We start from the raw sequence: 18,168 nt of genomic DNA on the forward strand, positions 1-18,168 counted from the left end.
AAGTATCTTGGGACTGCACAGGAGGGGGAAGGTATTAGGCATGAATGTTCTCTGTTTTCAAATTAATGTTTTTCTGATGAGCTCTTTCAAATGCTTCCTGATGCCTTTTCACCCAGATTTGGATTGTATTTCTTCTCCCCCAGGCTGTCTTGCAAAGGTAGTTGCAGCTATGGTGAACATCCCAAGTGCATAAAGTAAGGTGTCAGGTTTGCAAGGCCTCCTGATGTCTTGCATTTAATCTTCTGGGTCCAAAGCAAATGCTTCTGGTCTGTAGGCAGTATACTGCTGAATTCCACCTGTGCCTGGGAGGTAGAGGCTGAGAAGGGTTACTGCTGGCTTACCCCTCAGAGCCTTGCCTCAGCTCTTGGGGTGGAAGTGGTTCCTCCCTCAGGAGAGAGGCATTGCAGTCATTTTGGTAGGCCAAGAGCAGATTTACAGTAGGCACCAACCACACTGCACTGCAGATGAATTTAGCAAGGTTATACTTGAGGAAACGGCAGGAAACAAGGCCAGTATCTGTCTGATGATATAAACACTTCTGGTTGTGAAAGCTAAGGCAAAACTTCAGCTTTTTTAGCTGCTTCCCTTGGTGCCAGAAGGACAGAGTGGGGAAGAGGACCATTTTCTCTTGTGATCTGTCAAATTTATCCCCCCTCTCCTGCTTTCCTCCTCCTTCCAGGCTGTACTGGCCAGAGCTGAGCTGCCTGTGTGCTGTACACTGAGAGAGCTTTTCTCTTCTTCTCTGAGGAAGAGGAGCTGCAGTAGCAGTGGCTGGAACTTGCTGGAATTCTGGGGGACATCTGCTTAGTTCCTGTCATCCATGCACGGTTCTGACTGGTTGAATTGGTGGGGGCCCACCAGGGTAGTTCAGAAAGGCTTTCAAGGGCACTGAGATGTTAGAGTGGAGGACAATTTTCTTTTTTATTATATAATAAAATTCCAGATGATCATCCTGGACAGGAAAGGCATTGGAAGCTTTCTGAGGGGTGTGTTATACTCTTGCAAAGGACCACAGTGGGTGGGTAGCTCTTGTAACTCAATGTGCTATGACCTACTCAGCTTGTGGAATTTAATTAGTGCCAATTTATTATCGTCAAAGTCATTAAAGCTTTGCCTTGATTAAAAATGGAATTGTTTAATTAAAAGGAAAGGTTTGGCTAACCTTAGCTTTATGCCCAAGCCTGGATCAGCTAATTTTCCCTCTCTTTCTTTCCCCCTTTCAGGACTGAAGGTTCGAGAGGTGTTCATCAATGTCACAAGACAGCAGGTGGAAGATTTTCATGGGCCAGAAGATTACTGGTGTCAGTGTGTGGCATGGAGCCACCTTGGGACCTCCAAGAGCAGGAAGGCTTCTGTCCGCATAGCTTGTGAGTAGGGCAAAGGTTCTGCTGTCCTGGGTTGGGTAAGGTGTGGAGGTATGCTGAGGCTTGGGGTTAAATGTGATGAGAGATGTAGCTCTTCCCCTCTGCTCTCAATGAGACCCCTCCCCTGCAGTACTGTGTCCACTTCTGGTGCCCTCAATGCAAGAAGGATGTGGAACTGTTGGAGCAGATCCAGAGGAAGCTATGAAAGATGATCAGAGGGCTGGAGAAGCTCCCTATAGGGCCAGGCCGGGAGAGTTGGGGCTGTTCAGTCTGGAGAAGAGAAGGCTCAAGGGAGATCTTAGAGCAGCCTTCCAGTATCTGAAGGGGCTCCAGGAGGGCTGGGCAGGGACTTTTAACAAGGGTTTGTGGTGCTAGGATGAGAGACAACGGCTTTGAGCTGGGAGAGGGGAGACTGAGACTGGAGATGAGGAAGAAATTCTTGACAATGAGCATGGAGAGACACTGGCACAGGTTGCCCAGGGAGGCTGTGGATGCCCCCTCCCTTGAGGTGTTCCAAGTCAGGATGGATGAAGCTTTGAGCAACCTGGGCTGGTGGGAGGTGTCCCTGCCCATGGCAGGGCATTGGGACTGGATGATCTTTGGGGTCCCTTCTAAGCCAACCCATTCTGTGATTCTGTGGAATATTCAGGTGAGCTGCTGCTGTCTTTGCAAGCCCTCCCTGGGAGGTCCTGCAGGGCTATCACAGAAAGCAAGCCCCAGGGGAGGTTTCCAGAGCTCTGCTCTATTTCACTGTGGAACTTGTTTGGCTTCATCTCTTTTAGCATAGGAGACTCATTGCAGAATTTTTAACGCAGTGTGAAGCAGAAGACAACCACAGTCCCCTGGGAGGAAGTGTTCAGCCTCAGTTTATCTCTGTTCCTCACTTCTGAAGCAGTGTGCTGGGCTCTGTTACAACTCACAACCCACAGATCATTAGCTGAAAGACACAAAAGGAGGAGAATGCAATAAGCGCCACCATAGCAAGAGGGACATAAAGAAGACAGAGCCCAAACACAATTGTTACTATGAGACTGTGGAGATACTCCAAGCCTCATCCAATTTTTACCTTGCAATTAGATCTGCTACAGTTTTCTGACAGACTCAGAGCCTGGGATGTTTATTTTGCAGCAGCAGTGCTGCTAGCAGAGAATTCAGGAAATGAGCTCTCCCCTTTCCCTTTGGAATCACCAGTTCAGGGCTTCACAGACCTAGTGCCAGGAAATGGTGGCAACAGAGGTGGGAGAAATGCTGCTTGGAAGGAGATGAAGGGCTGGAGAAGGGTTAGTGAAGACCCTCTGTAAGCTAACTCATGCAGGTGGTGCTCAGTGCTTCCTGGGCTCCTCAGTTTGGGAAAGATGTTGACTTGCTGGAAGGTGTCCAGAGAAGGGCAACAAAGCTGGGGAGGGGTCTGGACCACAGCCCTGTGAGGAGAGGCTGAGGGAGCTGGGTTGCTTAGCCTGGAGAAGAGCAGGCTCAGGGGAGACCTTATTGCTCTCCACAACTCCCTGAAGGGAGGTTGTAGCCAGGCGGGGGCTGCTCTCTTCTCCCAGGCAGCCAGCACCAGAACAAGAGGACACAGTCTCAAGCTGTGCCAGGGGAGGTTCAGACTGTATGTTAGGAGGAAATTCTACACAGAGAGAGTGATTGGCCATTGGAATGTGCTGCCCAGGGAGGTGGTGGAGTCACCATCATTGGAGGTGTTTAGGAGGAGACTTGATAGGGTGCTTGGTTGCATGGTTTAGTTGATTAGGTGGTGTTGGATGGTAGGTTGGATGTGATGATCTTGAAGGTCTCTTCCAACCTGGTCTGGTCTGGTCTGGTCTGGTCTGGTCTATTCTATTCTATTCTATTCTATTCTATTCTATTCTATTCTATTCTATAATCTTTCTAGGATTGTGCCCTCTGAATGGGATGACTTCACCTGAAGATCTGAGGTGGAGAATAGGGCAATGTCACAGCTCCTGGACTTTAGAAATGACAGCTTTTGGCCCCCTTTTTATTTTGCTGTTGTTGACTGATTTAGGTTGAATGTGTAAATATGTGCAAATTCCATTATTTTGTTTTACTGCATTAGCTGTCATAACCCTGAATGAGCTAATAATTCCCTGGCATGGCTAAGCTGCAAAGGGCTATTATTCTGAATTGAATTTTTATTGACTTCCCTCTGCACTGTGATTTCCCAGCCCTATAACATGGCAATGTGAGTTAAAAAAAGAAAACCCAGACAGGATGAGCAGAAGCAGGTGGAGCTGTGTGCTGGGACTTACAGACTCATCGGTCTGGTACCAGCTCTTGTGCAAACCACATCTCCAGCTGCACCCCCCACACTAAACTGCAGATACTGAGCCCCCCAGAGAGTGTTCCCCATTTCTGTTTTACCTCCTGCATGGAGCCTGGCTTGGATGTTTCTCCTGAGGACTGTGTTCCTGCACTGGCCATTTGCTCTGCTGCTTTTACTTGGAGCTGTGGAGGTTTTTTTATAGGAGGAACAGCAATTCTTGAGTGCAGAGATGATGGAGCTTGTTAGCACTCCAGACAGAAAACAAAAATGAATAGCTGCCAGCAGCTGTCTGTAAACCACCCCCAGGAGTGGCCAGGCCTTGCCCTTTCCTGGACCTGAGTCCTTCTCTCTGTGGTGAACAACCCAACTACTTAATTTGGGGGCATGGATTTCTGGCAGGGAATACCCTCAGGAGGGCTAGAGATGAGGCTGTGCAGGTCCAATTTGGACAGCACATAGAAACCTCTTCACAGCAACCCTCATGGTGAAGTGCAGTGTGGAAGTGTCCATTTTCCCCCCTTTCTTTCTTCCCCCCCCCCCAAAATCCTGGAGATTCTGAATACTGAGTCAAGTCCAAAGCATTGCAGCACTTCATATTTCTCTGAGCAAGCAGGTAAGTATTTCTTTATGATAGTGTGGAAGGCAGAGAAAATGAGAAGATGGATCTTAACTCCATTTCTCATCCTAATAAAGGCATTTGTAGGCACAACTGCAGCCTAACTGTTAATGAATGACTTTTTAAATAGAGTACTGGAAAAGTTATTGGTTATCTGTGGGGGGAAAGGGGGGGGAAAAAGAAACAGCACGAAACAAGAATCATAAAAAGGAGAATACATGCACTGTGTGCATCTTTTGGTAGTGACCAGCTTGCTGAAATGGGTTTTAATGCATTGTATGAAATACGTCTTAAAGGGGAAGTGATTCAGAGCCTCTGCTCTGTAAGGTGGGGGTGGGGGGGTTGTATTTCATGGAGTGTAAGCAATGGAGAAAATTAAATCAGTAAATCCACACTGTGCAATCTGAGACACTGCCTGAGGAAAATGGAAGCATCCTGACTGTCATGGAATTGTCAGGGTTGGAAGGGACCTAGAGGATCATCCAGTTCCAACCTCCCTGCCATGGCCAGGGACACCTCACTCCAGAGCAGGTTGCTCACAGCCACATCTAGCCTGGTCTTAAAAATCTGCAGGGATGAGGCTTCCACCACCTCCCTGGGCAACCTGTGCCAGTCTCTCACCACCCTGCTGGGGAAGAATTTCTTCCTAACATCCAATCTGAATCTCCCTACTTCTAGTTTGGCTCCATTCCCCCAGTCCTATCACTCCCTGGCACCCTCAAAAGTCTCAAGGCACATAAAGTAACATTCCTCCCATTTTGGTTTTCCTCCCACAGCAAGCAAAACTTGGCAAATGTATGGGCTAGGTGAGTGCCACTGGATGCAGGTTTCCTTTCTGTGTCTTCTGGTTAAAAGTTCTGTGGCCACATCAGAGTGGCACTTCAGATGTCCTGTTTCTTATCCTGGATGAACTGGAGTGGCCACATCAGCCTGGCTCTCAGACAGAATGTCCTAGCCTGTATTAACTGGGCCCTGGTATCTGAAATGAACCAAGATTGTTGTCAGCCAGCTTGGAATGTGTGGAATTGCTCTCAGTCCCTTGCTTGCCTGCAGTGTGTAGGCGAGCTGAACAAAACATCTCGCTGAGAACATTTTATGAAGCACCCTGGCACTCGTCTGAAGAGTACTAGGGAATGATTCACCCAGTCTGGGCTTCATTCAGTGGGTTCTACCAGCACCTCCACAGCACTAGGTTGTGTTCTTGCATTTAATTCTCTTCCTTTGGGTAGGGCAATGGCTTGAGAGATTGAATGCACAGCAGGAAGGCTTCGTTCAGTGGGTTCTACCAGCACCTCCACAGCACTAGGTTGTGTTCTTGCATTTAATTCTCTTCCTTTGGTAGGGCAATGGCTTGAGAGATTGAATGCACAGCAGGAAGGCTTCATTCAGTGGGTTCTAACAGCACCTCCACAGCACCAGGTTGTGTTCTTGCATTTAATTCTCCTCTCTTGGAAGGGCGATGGCTTGAGAGATTGAATGCACAGCAGGAACCACCGAGTTTGTGGGTTCTGCAATCAATTGTAGCTACACACAGATCATTCCTAAAGGTGTGGAAATGGAAATACAGCCAGAGGTGGCAGAATTTCCTCGCTCTCACCTAGGGAAGGAGCAGCAGCTCTCTGTTGTCCCTTGCTTCATGCACACACATTGGAGCAGAACGTGGCAAAGCTGTCTTGCTGCTCACTTCTGCAGCCTGCCTAGGGTTGTTTGGGGAGGCTTTTGGAGGTCTTAATGAATTTATTGCATTCCACTCTGCAGATTTAAGGAAGAACTTTGAGCAAGACCCTCAAGGGAAGGAGGTTCCCATCGAAGGGATGATCGTTCTCCACTGCCGGCCGCCCGAGGGAGTCCCTGCAGCTGAGGTGAGGCTTTGTGCATGGCACTGCTGGTGGCTGAGGCCTTCCTGGGCTGCTGAGCAAGGAGGAGAGAAGCAAAAAGGGTTTAGCTGCCATATGGTTCTCAAGGTCCAGTGTGGGTTACAGTGTTGTTCTCCCACAGGCTGCTTTAAATATGCATTGTACTGCTTTCATTATTATTATGTAAGGTTTTCCAAAGCGTGGCTTTCGATCAGAGCTCAGGGAATGTCTGCTGAAAGGAGGAGGTGGGGGGGGAAAAAACCCCACCAAACCCATCCTACTTGGGTTGCAATGTTCAAGTTCTGTGCTTGCAATCTGAAAGCAGATTGTTAGCTCTCAGAAATTACTTTCCTCATTGGAAAAAGGGGGGAAAAAAAGAAAAGAAAAGAAAATAGAGCCAAGAAACAAACAAACCTAAAAATATGATGATAAATTGTTGCTGGAGAGAGAAAATCTGCTGCAAATAATAACTTGGGGCTCTTTTTTTCTTAGCATTAAACTTTGTTGTTTTCTTTTTTAATCAAGAGAGTTGAATCTTAACCAGGGTGCTAAGAGGGATGCCTTAAAATGGCAATAGCCAGGCTGTGCTTGGAGGGAGATGTTCTAAGTGGGCTGTGTTTAAAAATCTGCTAGGGAGGCATTAGCAAAAAAAGAGAGAACCTGCTGGTGGCAGCAAGCATGGCATCATCATGTCCTTACCTGTGGAGAAGCAGACTGCTGGTGGTGGTTTGGAGCCAATCCCAGCCTGAGATCGGTGGTTGAAATCTCTCTGTGCCTGGGTGAGCCGCAGGCAGGCTGCAGCATGAGCTCAGCAGTAGTGCTGGAGCTGTGGAGCAGCCCAATGGTGCTGAGCTGTGCTGCTTCCAGCTGCACGCTCTGCAGTGTGCTCTTCAGCCTCTTCTGAAGGGCAGTGAAGGGTTTAGAGACCAGGGCTGGTGAGGAGCAGCTGAGGGAGCTGGGATTGTGTAGTCTGGAGAAGAGGGTGCTGAGGGGAGACCTCATTGCTCTCTGCAGCTCCTTGAAAATAGGTTTGGAGTGATGTGGGGGTTGGTCTCATCTCCCTAGGATCAGGTCATGGAAGGAGAGGAAATGGCCTGAAATTGTGCCAGGGGAGGGTTACGTTGGAGAGGAGGAAAAATTTTGCTGCAAGAGTGGTCAGGGATTGGCACAGGCTGCCCAGGGAGGTGGTGGAGTCCCCATCCCTGGAAGCGTTCAAGAAGCCTGTGGCCATGGCACTTGGGGCCGTGGTTTGGTGGCCATGGTGGGGTTGGGTTGGTGGTTGGACTGGGTGACCTTAGAGACCTTTTCCAACCCAAATAATTCCATGATTTATGATGAGTAATAAAAATAGTATCACTCAGCATATATTTTTTTCCCTGTTTCCACTATTCCTGTGGTGTGTCCTGACTGAAGCAAGTCAAGAAGCAAGGAAAAATAACCTGCAAAGGATCTTGCATCCTTTTAGTTAAGGGAGAAGCATGTCCAGCAGATGCTGTTGGAAACAACAACCTGCTGCTTTGGCCACAGCAACCCCATGCACTGCTACAGGCTGGGATCAGAGTGGCTGGAAAGTGGCCAGGCAGAGAGGGACCTGGGGGTGCTGGTCGATGGTAGGCTGAACATGAGCCTGCAGTGTGCCCAGGCAGCCAAGAGGGCCAATGGCATCCTGGCCTGCATCAGGAACAGTGTGGCCAGCAGGAACAGGGAGGTCATTGTGCCCCTGTACACTGCACTGGTTAGGCCACATCTCGAGTCCTGTGTCCAGTTCTGGGCCCCTCAGTTTAGGAAGGAGGTTTTGGTGCTGGAAGGTGTCCAGAAGGACAACAAAGTTGGTGAGGGGTTTGGAACACAGCCCTGTGAGGAGAGGCTGAGGGAGCTGGGGTTGCTTAGCCTGGAGAAGAGGAGGCTCAGGGGAGACCTTATTGCTTTCTACAACTCCCTGAAGGGAGGTTGTAGCCAGGTGGGGGTTGGTCTCTTCTCCCAGGCAGCCAGCACCAGAACAAGAGGACACAGTCTCAAGCTGTGCCAGGGGAAGTTCAGGCTGGATGTTAGGATGAAATTCTTCATAGAAAGAGAGATTGGCTATTGGAATGTGCTGCCCAGGGAGGTGGTGGAGTCACCATCAGTGGAGGTGTTTAGGAGGAGACTTGCTGGGGTGCTTGGTGTCATGGTTTAGTTGATGAGATGGTGTTGGGTGATAGGTTGGGTGCGATGATCTTGAACGTCTCTTCCAACCTGGTTTATTCTATTCTAAACAGGTTAGTCAACTCTCCTTGAATTTCACTGAGTGTTTTAGAATTCTTTGACCCTACAGTGCTCTACACTCCAGAATTAAGCAGAGTGTCTGTCTTTTCTGAAAGTTAGAAATGTTATCCGGTGGGGGGGGGGGCAGGGAAAACAACTCAACAGACATTTTAATGGCTTTCTACAGCTAAAAATCATGGAGTTCTCTCTAAACCCTGATTTACTGCTGTTGATTGTAAAATTGTTACTGCAGCTAATAAAGCCTCTAAATCTTAACAGGTCATATTTGCTATGGACAATAAAATCTCCCATAAAAGCTGGGGACACAAGGTTAATTCTGTGCTCATCAAGGTAAACACTCTGCTGGAAATAATTCAGTGTCTTTTAGGAACTGGGTGCCAGGCTCGACTAAAAGATGGCTCTGGGCTGTGGCAGTGAGCTGAGGTGCTAAAATCTTGGTATCTTCAAGTCAAAGACAACCTGCCCTGTCCAACAGGGGTGAGAAGTGACTGGGGCAGGCAGTGAGCCTTGCTCGCTAATTGTTAGGTTGGTACTGAGAAGTGTGGAAGGTTTCACAACCCAGTGCTGGCAACGAATCCGGGGTTCTGATCCAAGAATTTATTTCATTAGAGTTTGGATGAGGCCCTGGATGAAAACATAAGGCTGGAAATGACTACAGACAAAGGAGTTTGTCTTCTGTTTCATTAGATGCAAACTAGATGCTAATTGTGGCACTGTTGTTTCTCGTTTGTCTGTTTGCTTAATCCACACTCTGTGTGGACCTGGACAAGCAAAGCAAAACCAAAAGGGATAGAAGACTCCAGCCCTTACCATGTTACCATGCCAATGGCTGTCTGAATCCCTTGGGAAGGTTATTCCATCAAGTGTGGAAGTTCAGGAATGTTCCTTTCCAACAGAGCAGGGGTCTCCAGTGCTGCCAGAGCCACAGGTGAACCCAAGCAGACCATGGCTGGGGGTGACTGCTCTAGACAAAGCCCTGAGCATGCAGTGCAGCTCACTAAGAGGCTGCCATGGAGCTGAAATCCAGCTCCATTATTTCTGTGAGCCTGCTCCATTATCAAGAATATAAATCTTAATCTCTGGAACTGTTTTTCTGCAGCTTAGAGCTGCTGAAGGTTTATTTTTTAAATCTAAGGATAGAAGCATTAAAAAGTAAATGTTCTTGAGCTCCACCACAGCTTAATCTGAAAAATCCTGTCATTAGTCCTCTTAGAAGTGGCAAGCAGGGATATCTTGTGATGGCTGACATCCTAGTTTCCTTGGGATTACCAGGAGGGAGAGCCTTGCTTTCCCACTCTTCCTTTCAACATTTCTAGTCACTCCTCAGATGCTTTCACCTAAGTGATTTTAGCCACTGCTTAATGCTCCCTTCTTTAACAGTGTCTGGATCTCAGCAGGTTTTGGTAGGCAGAGAGACCTGTTACATGTCAGCAGGGGCTGGAGCACCTCTGCTATGAGGAGAAGCTGATCGAGTCGGGGTTGTGCAGCCTGGAGGAGAGAAGGCTCCAGGGAGACCTAATAGCAGCCTTCCAGTACCGAAAGGGGCTGCAAGAAGGCTGCAGAGGGACTGTTTGCAAAGGCCTGAAGGGATAGGATGAGGGGCAGTGGTTTGAAATGAGAAGAGCAGACTTAGACTGGATGTTAGGAACAATTTCTGCACCATAAAGGTGGTGGAACCCTGCCACAGATTGCCCAGGGAGGTGGTTGAGGTCCCATCCCTGGAGATACTCAATGTGAGACTCAACAGGGCTCTGAACAACCTGATCTAGTTAAGGATGTCCCTGTTCACTGCAGGAGGGTTGAACTGGATGACCTCTGGAAATCTCTTCCAACCCAAACCATTCTGTGATTTCTCAGGCATATTGATCCATCAGTGGCAACCTTCTCCTGTGCTTTTTGTGCAGGAAGAAGTGGTTAACCAAGTGGCAGCATCAGGGGCCCACAGCTGAGAACTTCTGAGCTCTCATCAAAGCATTTTTGTCATTGGTTCACTTCAGCACTAATCTGTTTTTTATTTGATTTGGGAGGTGGAACAGCAGGGATAACACAGAGCTCATACAGTGATCCAGACCAAGCCTCAGGGAGGTTCTCTAGAGAGAATTCCTCCAGATCAGGTTTAATTTTGTGGGGAGAAATTCCAGCTTCTCCCATCTACTCCAGAATGAGGAAGGCTTCCATCACCAATGCCAATACCCAGATCAAGTTTGCTTCTGTGCATTGATTTCTGCACACAATGTGTATGAAAGGAGTAGGGAAAATCTGGATTAAAGGTCTGGATCCATAGTTTAAATGTATCTAGACTTCAGATGGCTTAACACTTGGCTTCTGTAAATGAATTTAGAGAGAATGGAAGCTCAAGTGACATTGTCAATGCTCTGCATGCTCACACAGCTCAGGCTGAGTAAATATTCATTAAGCTGAATAACACAGGAGTGAAAGCAAACATCAGGGAGGGTTACAAAGACTATTCTAATTCAGCTTTAGTGTTCTACAGGCAGGAATCAGGAGCACCAAATCCTACTGAGGCCAGCAGTGATTGTAACACTGCTTTGAAATGCACTCTGCTGCCTTGAATCGTTTGGCAGCACATTTCAGCTGCTTGTGTCAGCGAAGTCTTAAGTACAAGACACACAAAGGAGCATCTTTTTACATCTGCATTGTCTTTCCAGCAACCTGACCTCACTCTTCATGGAGCCAAAATCCAGCTCTTGTGCATGAAATATTTTGCATGTGCCTGGTTTTACTGCTGATAAAACCTCAGGTGACAACAGCAATCAAGCAAACCGAGTAACTGAGGGATTACCTCTGGTTGTGCCCTTCCAGATAGTTTAGACAGCCTTAGCAAGTCTGAATTCTGTATGAGGAGGATGGTGCCAACCTCTGAAGGTGGAATTCCATCTCCTGGAGCACCATGGCACTGCTGCTCAGGTGTGCTGCCTTTCAGTTGATGTGCAGGTCCAGTCTCCAATCCCTGTAGTCCACCCTTTATTTCTATCTCTTCAGCCTTTGTTTGCAGGTTTCCCACCTACAAAATTTGCCTCTGTGAAGAAAGGACCATGAGACAATTCTGCCCATCCCTGCTTTGGGAGGCTGCTGAGGGTTTGGAGCACTTTGGGTGCAGCAGTAAGTGAGAATGAAAACTCAGATCCTGATGCTAGGCAGGCTGGGGAAAGGTTTTAAATTCTCTTCTGCATTCACATGGCAAGCAAAACAGAACTGATGAGCAGCTGTGCAGCAGGCATCAGCACCCAACCCAACTGAATTCAGGGTTTTTTTATGAGTTGCCATCAAAATAAAAATGGAAATCCAGCATTTAAGTAGAGCATCTGACAGTCCCCTGCTGTGGCAAATGTTGATTTCAGTATAACAGAGTCTCTGCTGGCACAGGCTTGGTGGGACCAGAGCCATTTCTTTCGCTATTGATGCAGAGCTGGCCTAGGGAGGAGACAGTTCTGGCTTCCAGTCCCCCAGCAGATTCTCCCCATGGAGATGTTAATGAATTGTGTGCAGCCTCCTTTAGCTGGGCTGTGTGCAGGGAGGCTGTTGTGGGGTCGTACAGGGACCAGCTCAGCTCTGAGTCTTCTGCTGGGCAGTTTGGTTAGGCTGGCAGGTGGATATCTTAGGCTTAGACCTCTGGGCCCAACTCTTGTGTTGCTGAGCCTGTTTCACTCAGAGAGAGTATTTCTGCTTTTCACTGGCATGGTGAGAGGGGAAGTTGAGCTTTCCTGACAGAAAAGGTGCAGCTGAATATTGAGTTTGCCAGAGCAAGATCTTCAACTTTTGCTCCTGGTGCTGATCCTCTCTTGACAAGACTAACTCTGCTCATCTATACAGCTTGTTCTGGGGACATGTTAAAGACATTTGTGAGTGATGGCTTCTCTCTATTGATAAAAAAAAAAAAAGACCTTTTAAAAGCAGTGGGTTTGATAGGGAAGGTTCAGGTCAGACATTAGGAAAAAATTCTTCACTGCAAAGGTTGTCAAGCCCTGGAACAGGCTGCCCAGGGCAGTGGTTGAATCATCATCTCTGGAGGGATTTAAAAGATGTGTAGATGTGGTGATGAGGGATTTGGTTCAGCAGCAAACTTGGTATCGTTAGGTTCATGGCTGGAGCTGATCTTCAAGATGTTTTCAGCCTAAGTGATTCTATGACACAGTACGTGATGCATATCTTGGAGCTGCGCTATGCAGCAGCCTGGCTTAGCAGCAGCCTTTCTTCATGCTCAACTTTCTGTTCTGGAAAGAGCCCTTCCCCACAACTCAAACACAGGTGCAGAGCAGCTCCAGAGTGCCTTAGCTGAGGCACTACAACCCTCTTCAGTCATCGTGGCACCCTGGGCTAGCACACGGCCACATGCCAGGCTCCATGAGCTCAGAGAACACATCACTTCATCTACAAATACATCAAATAAATCCACCGGGGCTCGTCCTGGTGGGCAGCCAGCCCCATGTGTGACTTGCCTCATCTCCTGGTGACAGTGCATCGTGTTATTGAGGTACAACCCTCCTCATCCTTGAGTGATGTTAATGTTTTTTTTTCCAGTACAGAGCTATCTTGATGTGTTTTGTGCTTTATTGTTGTGTAAGTTTAGTTTATTACTTTGCCTCGTTCCTAGGAAGGCACAGCAGTTATTCATGGTGCACTGCTTTCTCTCCTACACCAAGAAAATGTTATGCTGCTTTTAAGAGGACTTTCAGAGCATATCTTTAACCTGTAGCCTTGATCAAATGTGCTGGGCATTCAGCATTAGCCACACTCCTAAGTCTTGTGTGTGGTTTATAAATGGCTACAGCTCAGCCTTGAAAATGGGAAATGAAGAGTGGCTGGAGCAAATGAGGCTTAGCTGAGCCTGATTTCAGGAGAGAACGTGTTGCACAGTGCCTAATGCAGCTCGCTGGGCTCTCAGTTTACCTCCCCACCCCTGCTTCTCAAGTTCTCAGGCATTTCTCTCTTCATTCATCTCAATCCTGGATAAAGCTTTATCAAGAGGCAATTGTTCCTTCCAGCTCGGGATCACGCAAGTAGTAATACTCTGAAGTCTGAGTTCAGTCACCAAGTGGTGCAGATCGATTTTTGCCTTCTGCTCATGTAATTCTGAGGGGGTTTAGGTGCTGCTCCATTTTATGGAGTGCAGGATGTGATAGGAGCTTTTGTTTCTTCTCCTATACATCTTCTCAAGAGAGTCTCCTGACACATTTTTTTCCTTCTCTTCTCAACTGACCTTTTAGTCTTTCTTTAAGCAGTTTTTTCCTCTAGGCTGTGCTCTCTTCAGTTTCTTGGAACTTATTTTGGGGGGAGTGTTGGGAGGGAAGGCATAAAAAGTTGATCCTTCTTTTAGCTGTCTTTGAGAGGCTTGCTGCTCTGTGTGTGTATGCTGAGCGTGGGCATTTTCAGTCTTTCCTTCGTTCTGCTTGGTACTTTCTCCTCCTTAGGTGTTTAAATAATTCTCTAAAGCCTCCTCTTGGAGATCCTTTTCCTTTTGTTTTGTTTCCAGCTTCCCCTGGGGCTTCTGTGGGTGTAGAACACGTTTGTATGGTTCAGACTTTAGGGCTGGGGAGCTGAAGTGGGATTTTTGTGCTCGAAGCCTTGTCTAGCCTGAATGATGAGAGTTTTAGGTGCTGCCGGGTTCTCTAAGAATCTGTAACCCTTTGCATGTAGGGTCACAAAGAGGTTTAGAGGAGTTAAAGACATCTGGGTCCCAGAGCCAGCCAGCCTGGGTCACCCAGCCAAGGCTTCTCTACAAATCTCAGCTTCGAATCGATAGACAAAGTGCAAAGCAACAGAGATGGAAGCTGCAGGTTTCTAAATAGGTATCAAGCCTTCCTCCTTGAGAAACCCATGCTGCACTGCTCTTTGCTGGCTACCACAGCCCTGCCATTACCCTGATCTAGTGCTGTTCTCACCCATTACCTCAGCTGTATAAACCAACTTTGGTAAGACTTCATATCCATAACACCAGCAGGTTGGGAGCCCTAATCATACCTTAGTGTTTTCCTGTCCTCTTGCCCAGGCATGTTTTTCTTTCTATTAGTTTTAAGAACATACTGAGCACCCTGCCTGTGGGCGACACAAGCATTTGCTTTCCAAGTGAAAGGGTGAAGGATGTGGCCGAGTCGGTTCTGTCATTTCATGCGGCTCTGTAGCAGCTTAGTTGGAGCATCTGGGATCGATGTGACTAATAGATCCTGGTGCTTTGCAACAGAGTCAGCAAACAGAATAAATTATAACATCCTCTCTCCTTCAGTGATTGTAATTCCTTCTTGCTGTCTGGTTCTTGATAGTCGTGGTGCTGCACTCTGAGGCTGTTGTCAAACCTGTCTCAGAGTGCAACCTGGAAAATACTGGCTCACTATCCATTTAATTAAGTTTAGGCTAATCTCTGTTCTCTATGCTCTACCTGATTAGAGAATAAAATACTACTTATTTTTGGTACAGGAGCAAGGAAAAAAACCAACACCAAAACCCAAACCCCTTGCTTTGGGAGCTAGTAATCTTTTCAGGCAGCTGTTGTGGTTTGTTGGAGGTGTGTTCCAGCTGACTCTTCCACCACTGACCAAAGGGCTTTGAGTTTCTCAAGCTGTTTAATTCAGCAGACTTTGATATTCAGGTTTTGAAAGGTTTCTTTAGCTGGATAGAAAGCTTCCGTGTTCTGTACTGAAATAGACCATCAGAAGGAGTTTCTGTCACCTCCTCGAGACCTAGGCTTAATGTAAACTCAGTATGTCTTAAATTTGAAGCAGGGTGTGAAGCTTGATAGTCCTGTAGAGTGGAGCACCTCCTACAACTGCCATGGAAATGCACACAGTTGGCCTGGGGTGAGTTGAATGCCTTCTGTCATCCTTGGGAGCTACTGTGGATCTCTGCTGCTGCTTGGAAATGTCATTCCCCCTGTTCTGAAGTGCCATATAAACCAGGATGTTCGAGCTAAGTGCTTGTAAACCTCAGGCTTCCAAAGAAATAAACCCCAAACAGCTCTTGTGCTTGCCAGGCTCTGCTTAGCCCGACTAGAACAAGGCTACTGTGAGACCTGTGGGTTAGTGCTGGGCTCAGGAGAGCCAAACTGCAGCTAGACGTGCCTGAAATCCATTGGGATGCAGAAGGTGCAAATCTGAGCAGAAGTTGACCTTAAAATTTATTCTAAATCCCTTTTTATTATTACAAATAAATACTCTGAGCCTAAATCTCTGCCTAGCCCATATTGGAGCATCAGTAGCAACTGGCAGCTCTTCCCCCCCCACCTCCTGCCTGACATGGGGGGGCATGTGTGTGTTTGGTTTTGTGGGGTTTGGTGGTGGCTTTTTTTCCCCCCCTCCGCAATAAAAGGGCAGCTGTTGTGCTAAACCCTTACTGATGGATGTAAACTTGTGCTGAGTGCTCTGCAGAGGTTTTGTGGAGCCCTCTAAAACATCTTTATCATTTAATATCTGCATATATTTAAGTTTTAAACGTGCCATAGCCAGGGCTACTTTTTCACACGTTTAACAGAGGTTTGACACTTTAATGGAGTGCTGTAGATGTTGCAGTGAATATCTGCGAGGGTTCCAATGGTTTATTTACTGCTGGGGCTTTTAATGGAAATGTAAAATCATTTCTCTTCTGGGCAGTGCATATCCCATTGCCAACACATCAACAAAATGTGAAACCCACATAAAATTCCAAAGCTTGCAAGGATCCCGCAAGTCGTGAGAGTCGTTGCTGCCTGTTTTACATAGGCTTGGTGTATTTATGGGGCTTGTACACAGAGAGTGGAATGGAATATGGCAGGATAATGGAATTGTAGTAAAAACACCACAGCAAAAAAAAAAAGAGGCTGCTGAGTTATGGCCTTCAATGAATCTTGTGCCTAGTTATAGGAAACGGAGTGTGATTGCTAAACGCAAACAGCTTGCGCTTTGCACGCGTCGCGAAAGCCTCTTTGTTTCGGCCTCTGGCGGCTTCAGAGGCAAGGGCAACACAAAGCCAGGATGCAGAGGGCTCGACAAGTCGAAGTGCAGGGTCCTGTGTTTGGGTGAGGCCAATCCCAGGCACAAATCCAGGCTGAATGCAGAGTTCATCGAGAGCAGCCCTGCAGAAAGAGGTTTGCTTCTGTTGATTGAGGAGAAGCTCCCCAGGAGGCAGCAGTGCCCTCATGCAGCCCAGCAGGCAGCTGTGTGCTGGGCTGTAGCAAAAAGAGTGTGGGCAGCAGGGCAAGAGAGGGGATTCTGCCCCTTGACTCTGCTCTGCTGAGACCTCACCTCCAATCCTGCATCCATCTCTGGTGTCACCAGCAGAATAGGGACACAGAGCTGCTGGAGTGAGTATAGAAGAGACCACAAAGATGATCCAAAGGCTGAAGCAGCTCTGCTATGAAGATAGGCTGAGGGAGCTGGGGGTGTTCAGCCTGGAGAAGACTGTGGGGGAACCTTATTGCTGCCTCCCAATAGCCAAAGGGAACCTGCAGGAAGGTTGTAAAAGGTGTTTCATCTTTGGTTAGACAGTGTTCACTCCTTGCGTTCCAACACCTGGTTCTTGGAGGGAAATTCGTGCTCCAGAGCTACCTTTCTGTCTTGTCTTTTCCTAAAGCATTCCCTCTTCAACACCCTGAACTTTTCTTTCCCCTCAGCCCAGATCATAGATTAGGGACTATAGCAGCAGCTGTAATGCAGAGCACAGAGCCTGCAGTAATATTCTGCAGAGGCTCAAACAAAGACCAGGTTTCAAAGGCAAAAACGGTTTGTGGTTATCAGTGCTTGTAAAAACCACTTTAATGCTCTTGTTCAATATGCTAAAATAAAGAGCTTTAGATTTCACAGTTATTCTGCCTAAGTGGGGAATAAAAGGAGCATGGTTTTGTACAGAGCTGGCAGGCTTTTAAGTGTGGTGCAGGGATTGTAGTGGCTTTTATTAGCTGTGTACATCTCAGGGATAGGTGGCTGTGCAAAAGGTTAATGTGGGGTTAGGTTTTTTTTTTTCCTTTTCCTTTTCATTTTGCTTCTTTCCAATCATATTTTTTTTCAAATCTTATTGTTAAGCTGTTTAGCAGTGAAGTGGATGGATTTGGGGTGCTCTTTTATGTGGAGGTTGGTAACTCTGCAGTGTTGTGGGCAGCCCATGTTGTTAATGGCACTGCTTTTCTTCCTAGTGTTTGTCCTTGTTTCCATGGCAGGCAGCTGACTTGCAAGCAAACATCTCTTTTAAGACATGAACAAACACAAGGGCAGCCTGGTGTGCTCCACATCTGAAAATGTGTCTGAAGGCTTTGTCTTACATGGTTTTAAACTGCAGTGTTGAAGTGACAGGGGCAGATAAAATAATGCCTTGTGAGTATCTGAGTCAAGAGGAGTTTCTAAATGGCCCCTCTCTGGGAGGCTCTGAGCACTTCTTGTTGTGTTCAACCTCATCAGAAAGAGCTGCACAGCTCCACAGCCCCACAGCCAGAGTCAGTGCAGGTGAGTAACCTCAGGGAGTGGTGGGCTGTTTAAGGGCTGGCAAAACTGCATTGGTTTGGATTCTCTGTGAGTTAGAGCTGCAGTTGTTCTCATTCTGTAATGCAGCTGTCACCCAAATGTAGTTTTCAAGCCTGTGCCCAAGATGTGGACTGTTTGACTAAGCTCATCGGCACAGCAGTGTTGTGGACACCCTGCTTCTGATATGGTTATCATTTAGTGAAGAGCTAATTAAGTTCCAGGTAAGCTAAGCATGGTCTGTAATTTCTCCTGGAAATCGAGCTCAGAGCTATTTAGCTTGGTTTGAAACTCCAGCACAGTGGTGGAGTCCCCATCCCTGGAGAGGTTCCAAAGCTGTGTG

At 47.3% G+C, this 18,168-nt stretch overlaps 1 protein-coding gene across 3 annotated transcripts in view; it reads left to right on the forward strand.

The window, feature by feature from the left end:
• UNC5D (unc-5 netrin receptor D) overlaps nt 1–18,168 on the forward strand; it is a 134,840-nt gene that overhangs the window by 71,656 nt on the left and 45,016 nt on the right. For all 3 annotated transcript variants that reach the window (XM_009901619.2, XM_054174889.1, XM_054174888.1), the window contains exons 3-4: nt 1,224–1,367; nt 6,020–6,123. In XM_009901619.2, coding sequence (XP_009899921.2) covers nt 1,224–1,367; nt 6,020–6,123 — 248 coding nt within the window. The remainder of the gene's footprint in view (nt 1–1,223; nt 1,368–6,019; nt 6,124–18,168) is intronic.

The sequence above is a fragment of the Dryobates pubescens genome, chromosome 31 (assembly GCF_014839835.1).
Source record: "Dryobates pubescens isolate bDryPub1 chromosome 31, bDryPub1.pri, whole genome shotgun sequence".
In the NCBI taxonomy this organism is placed as follows: Eukaryota; Metazoa; Chordata; class Aves; order Piciformes; family Picidae; genus Dryobates; species Dryobates pubescens.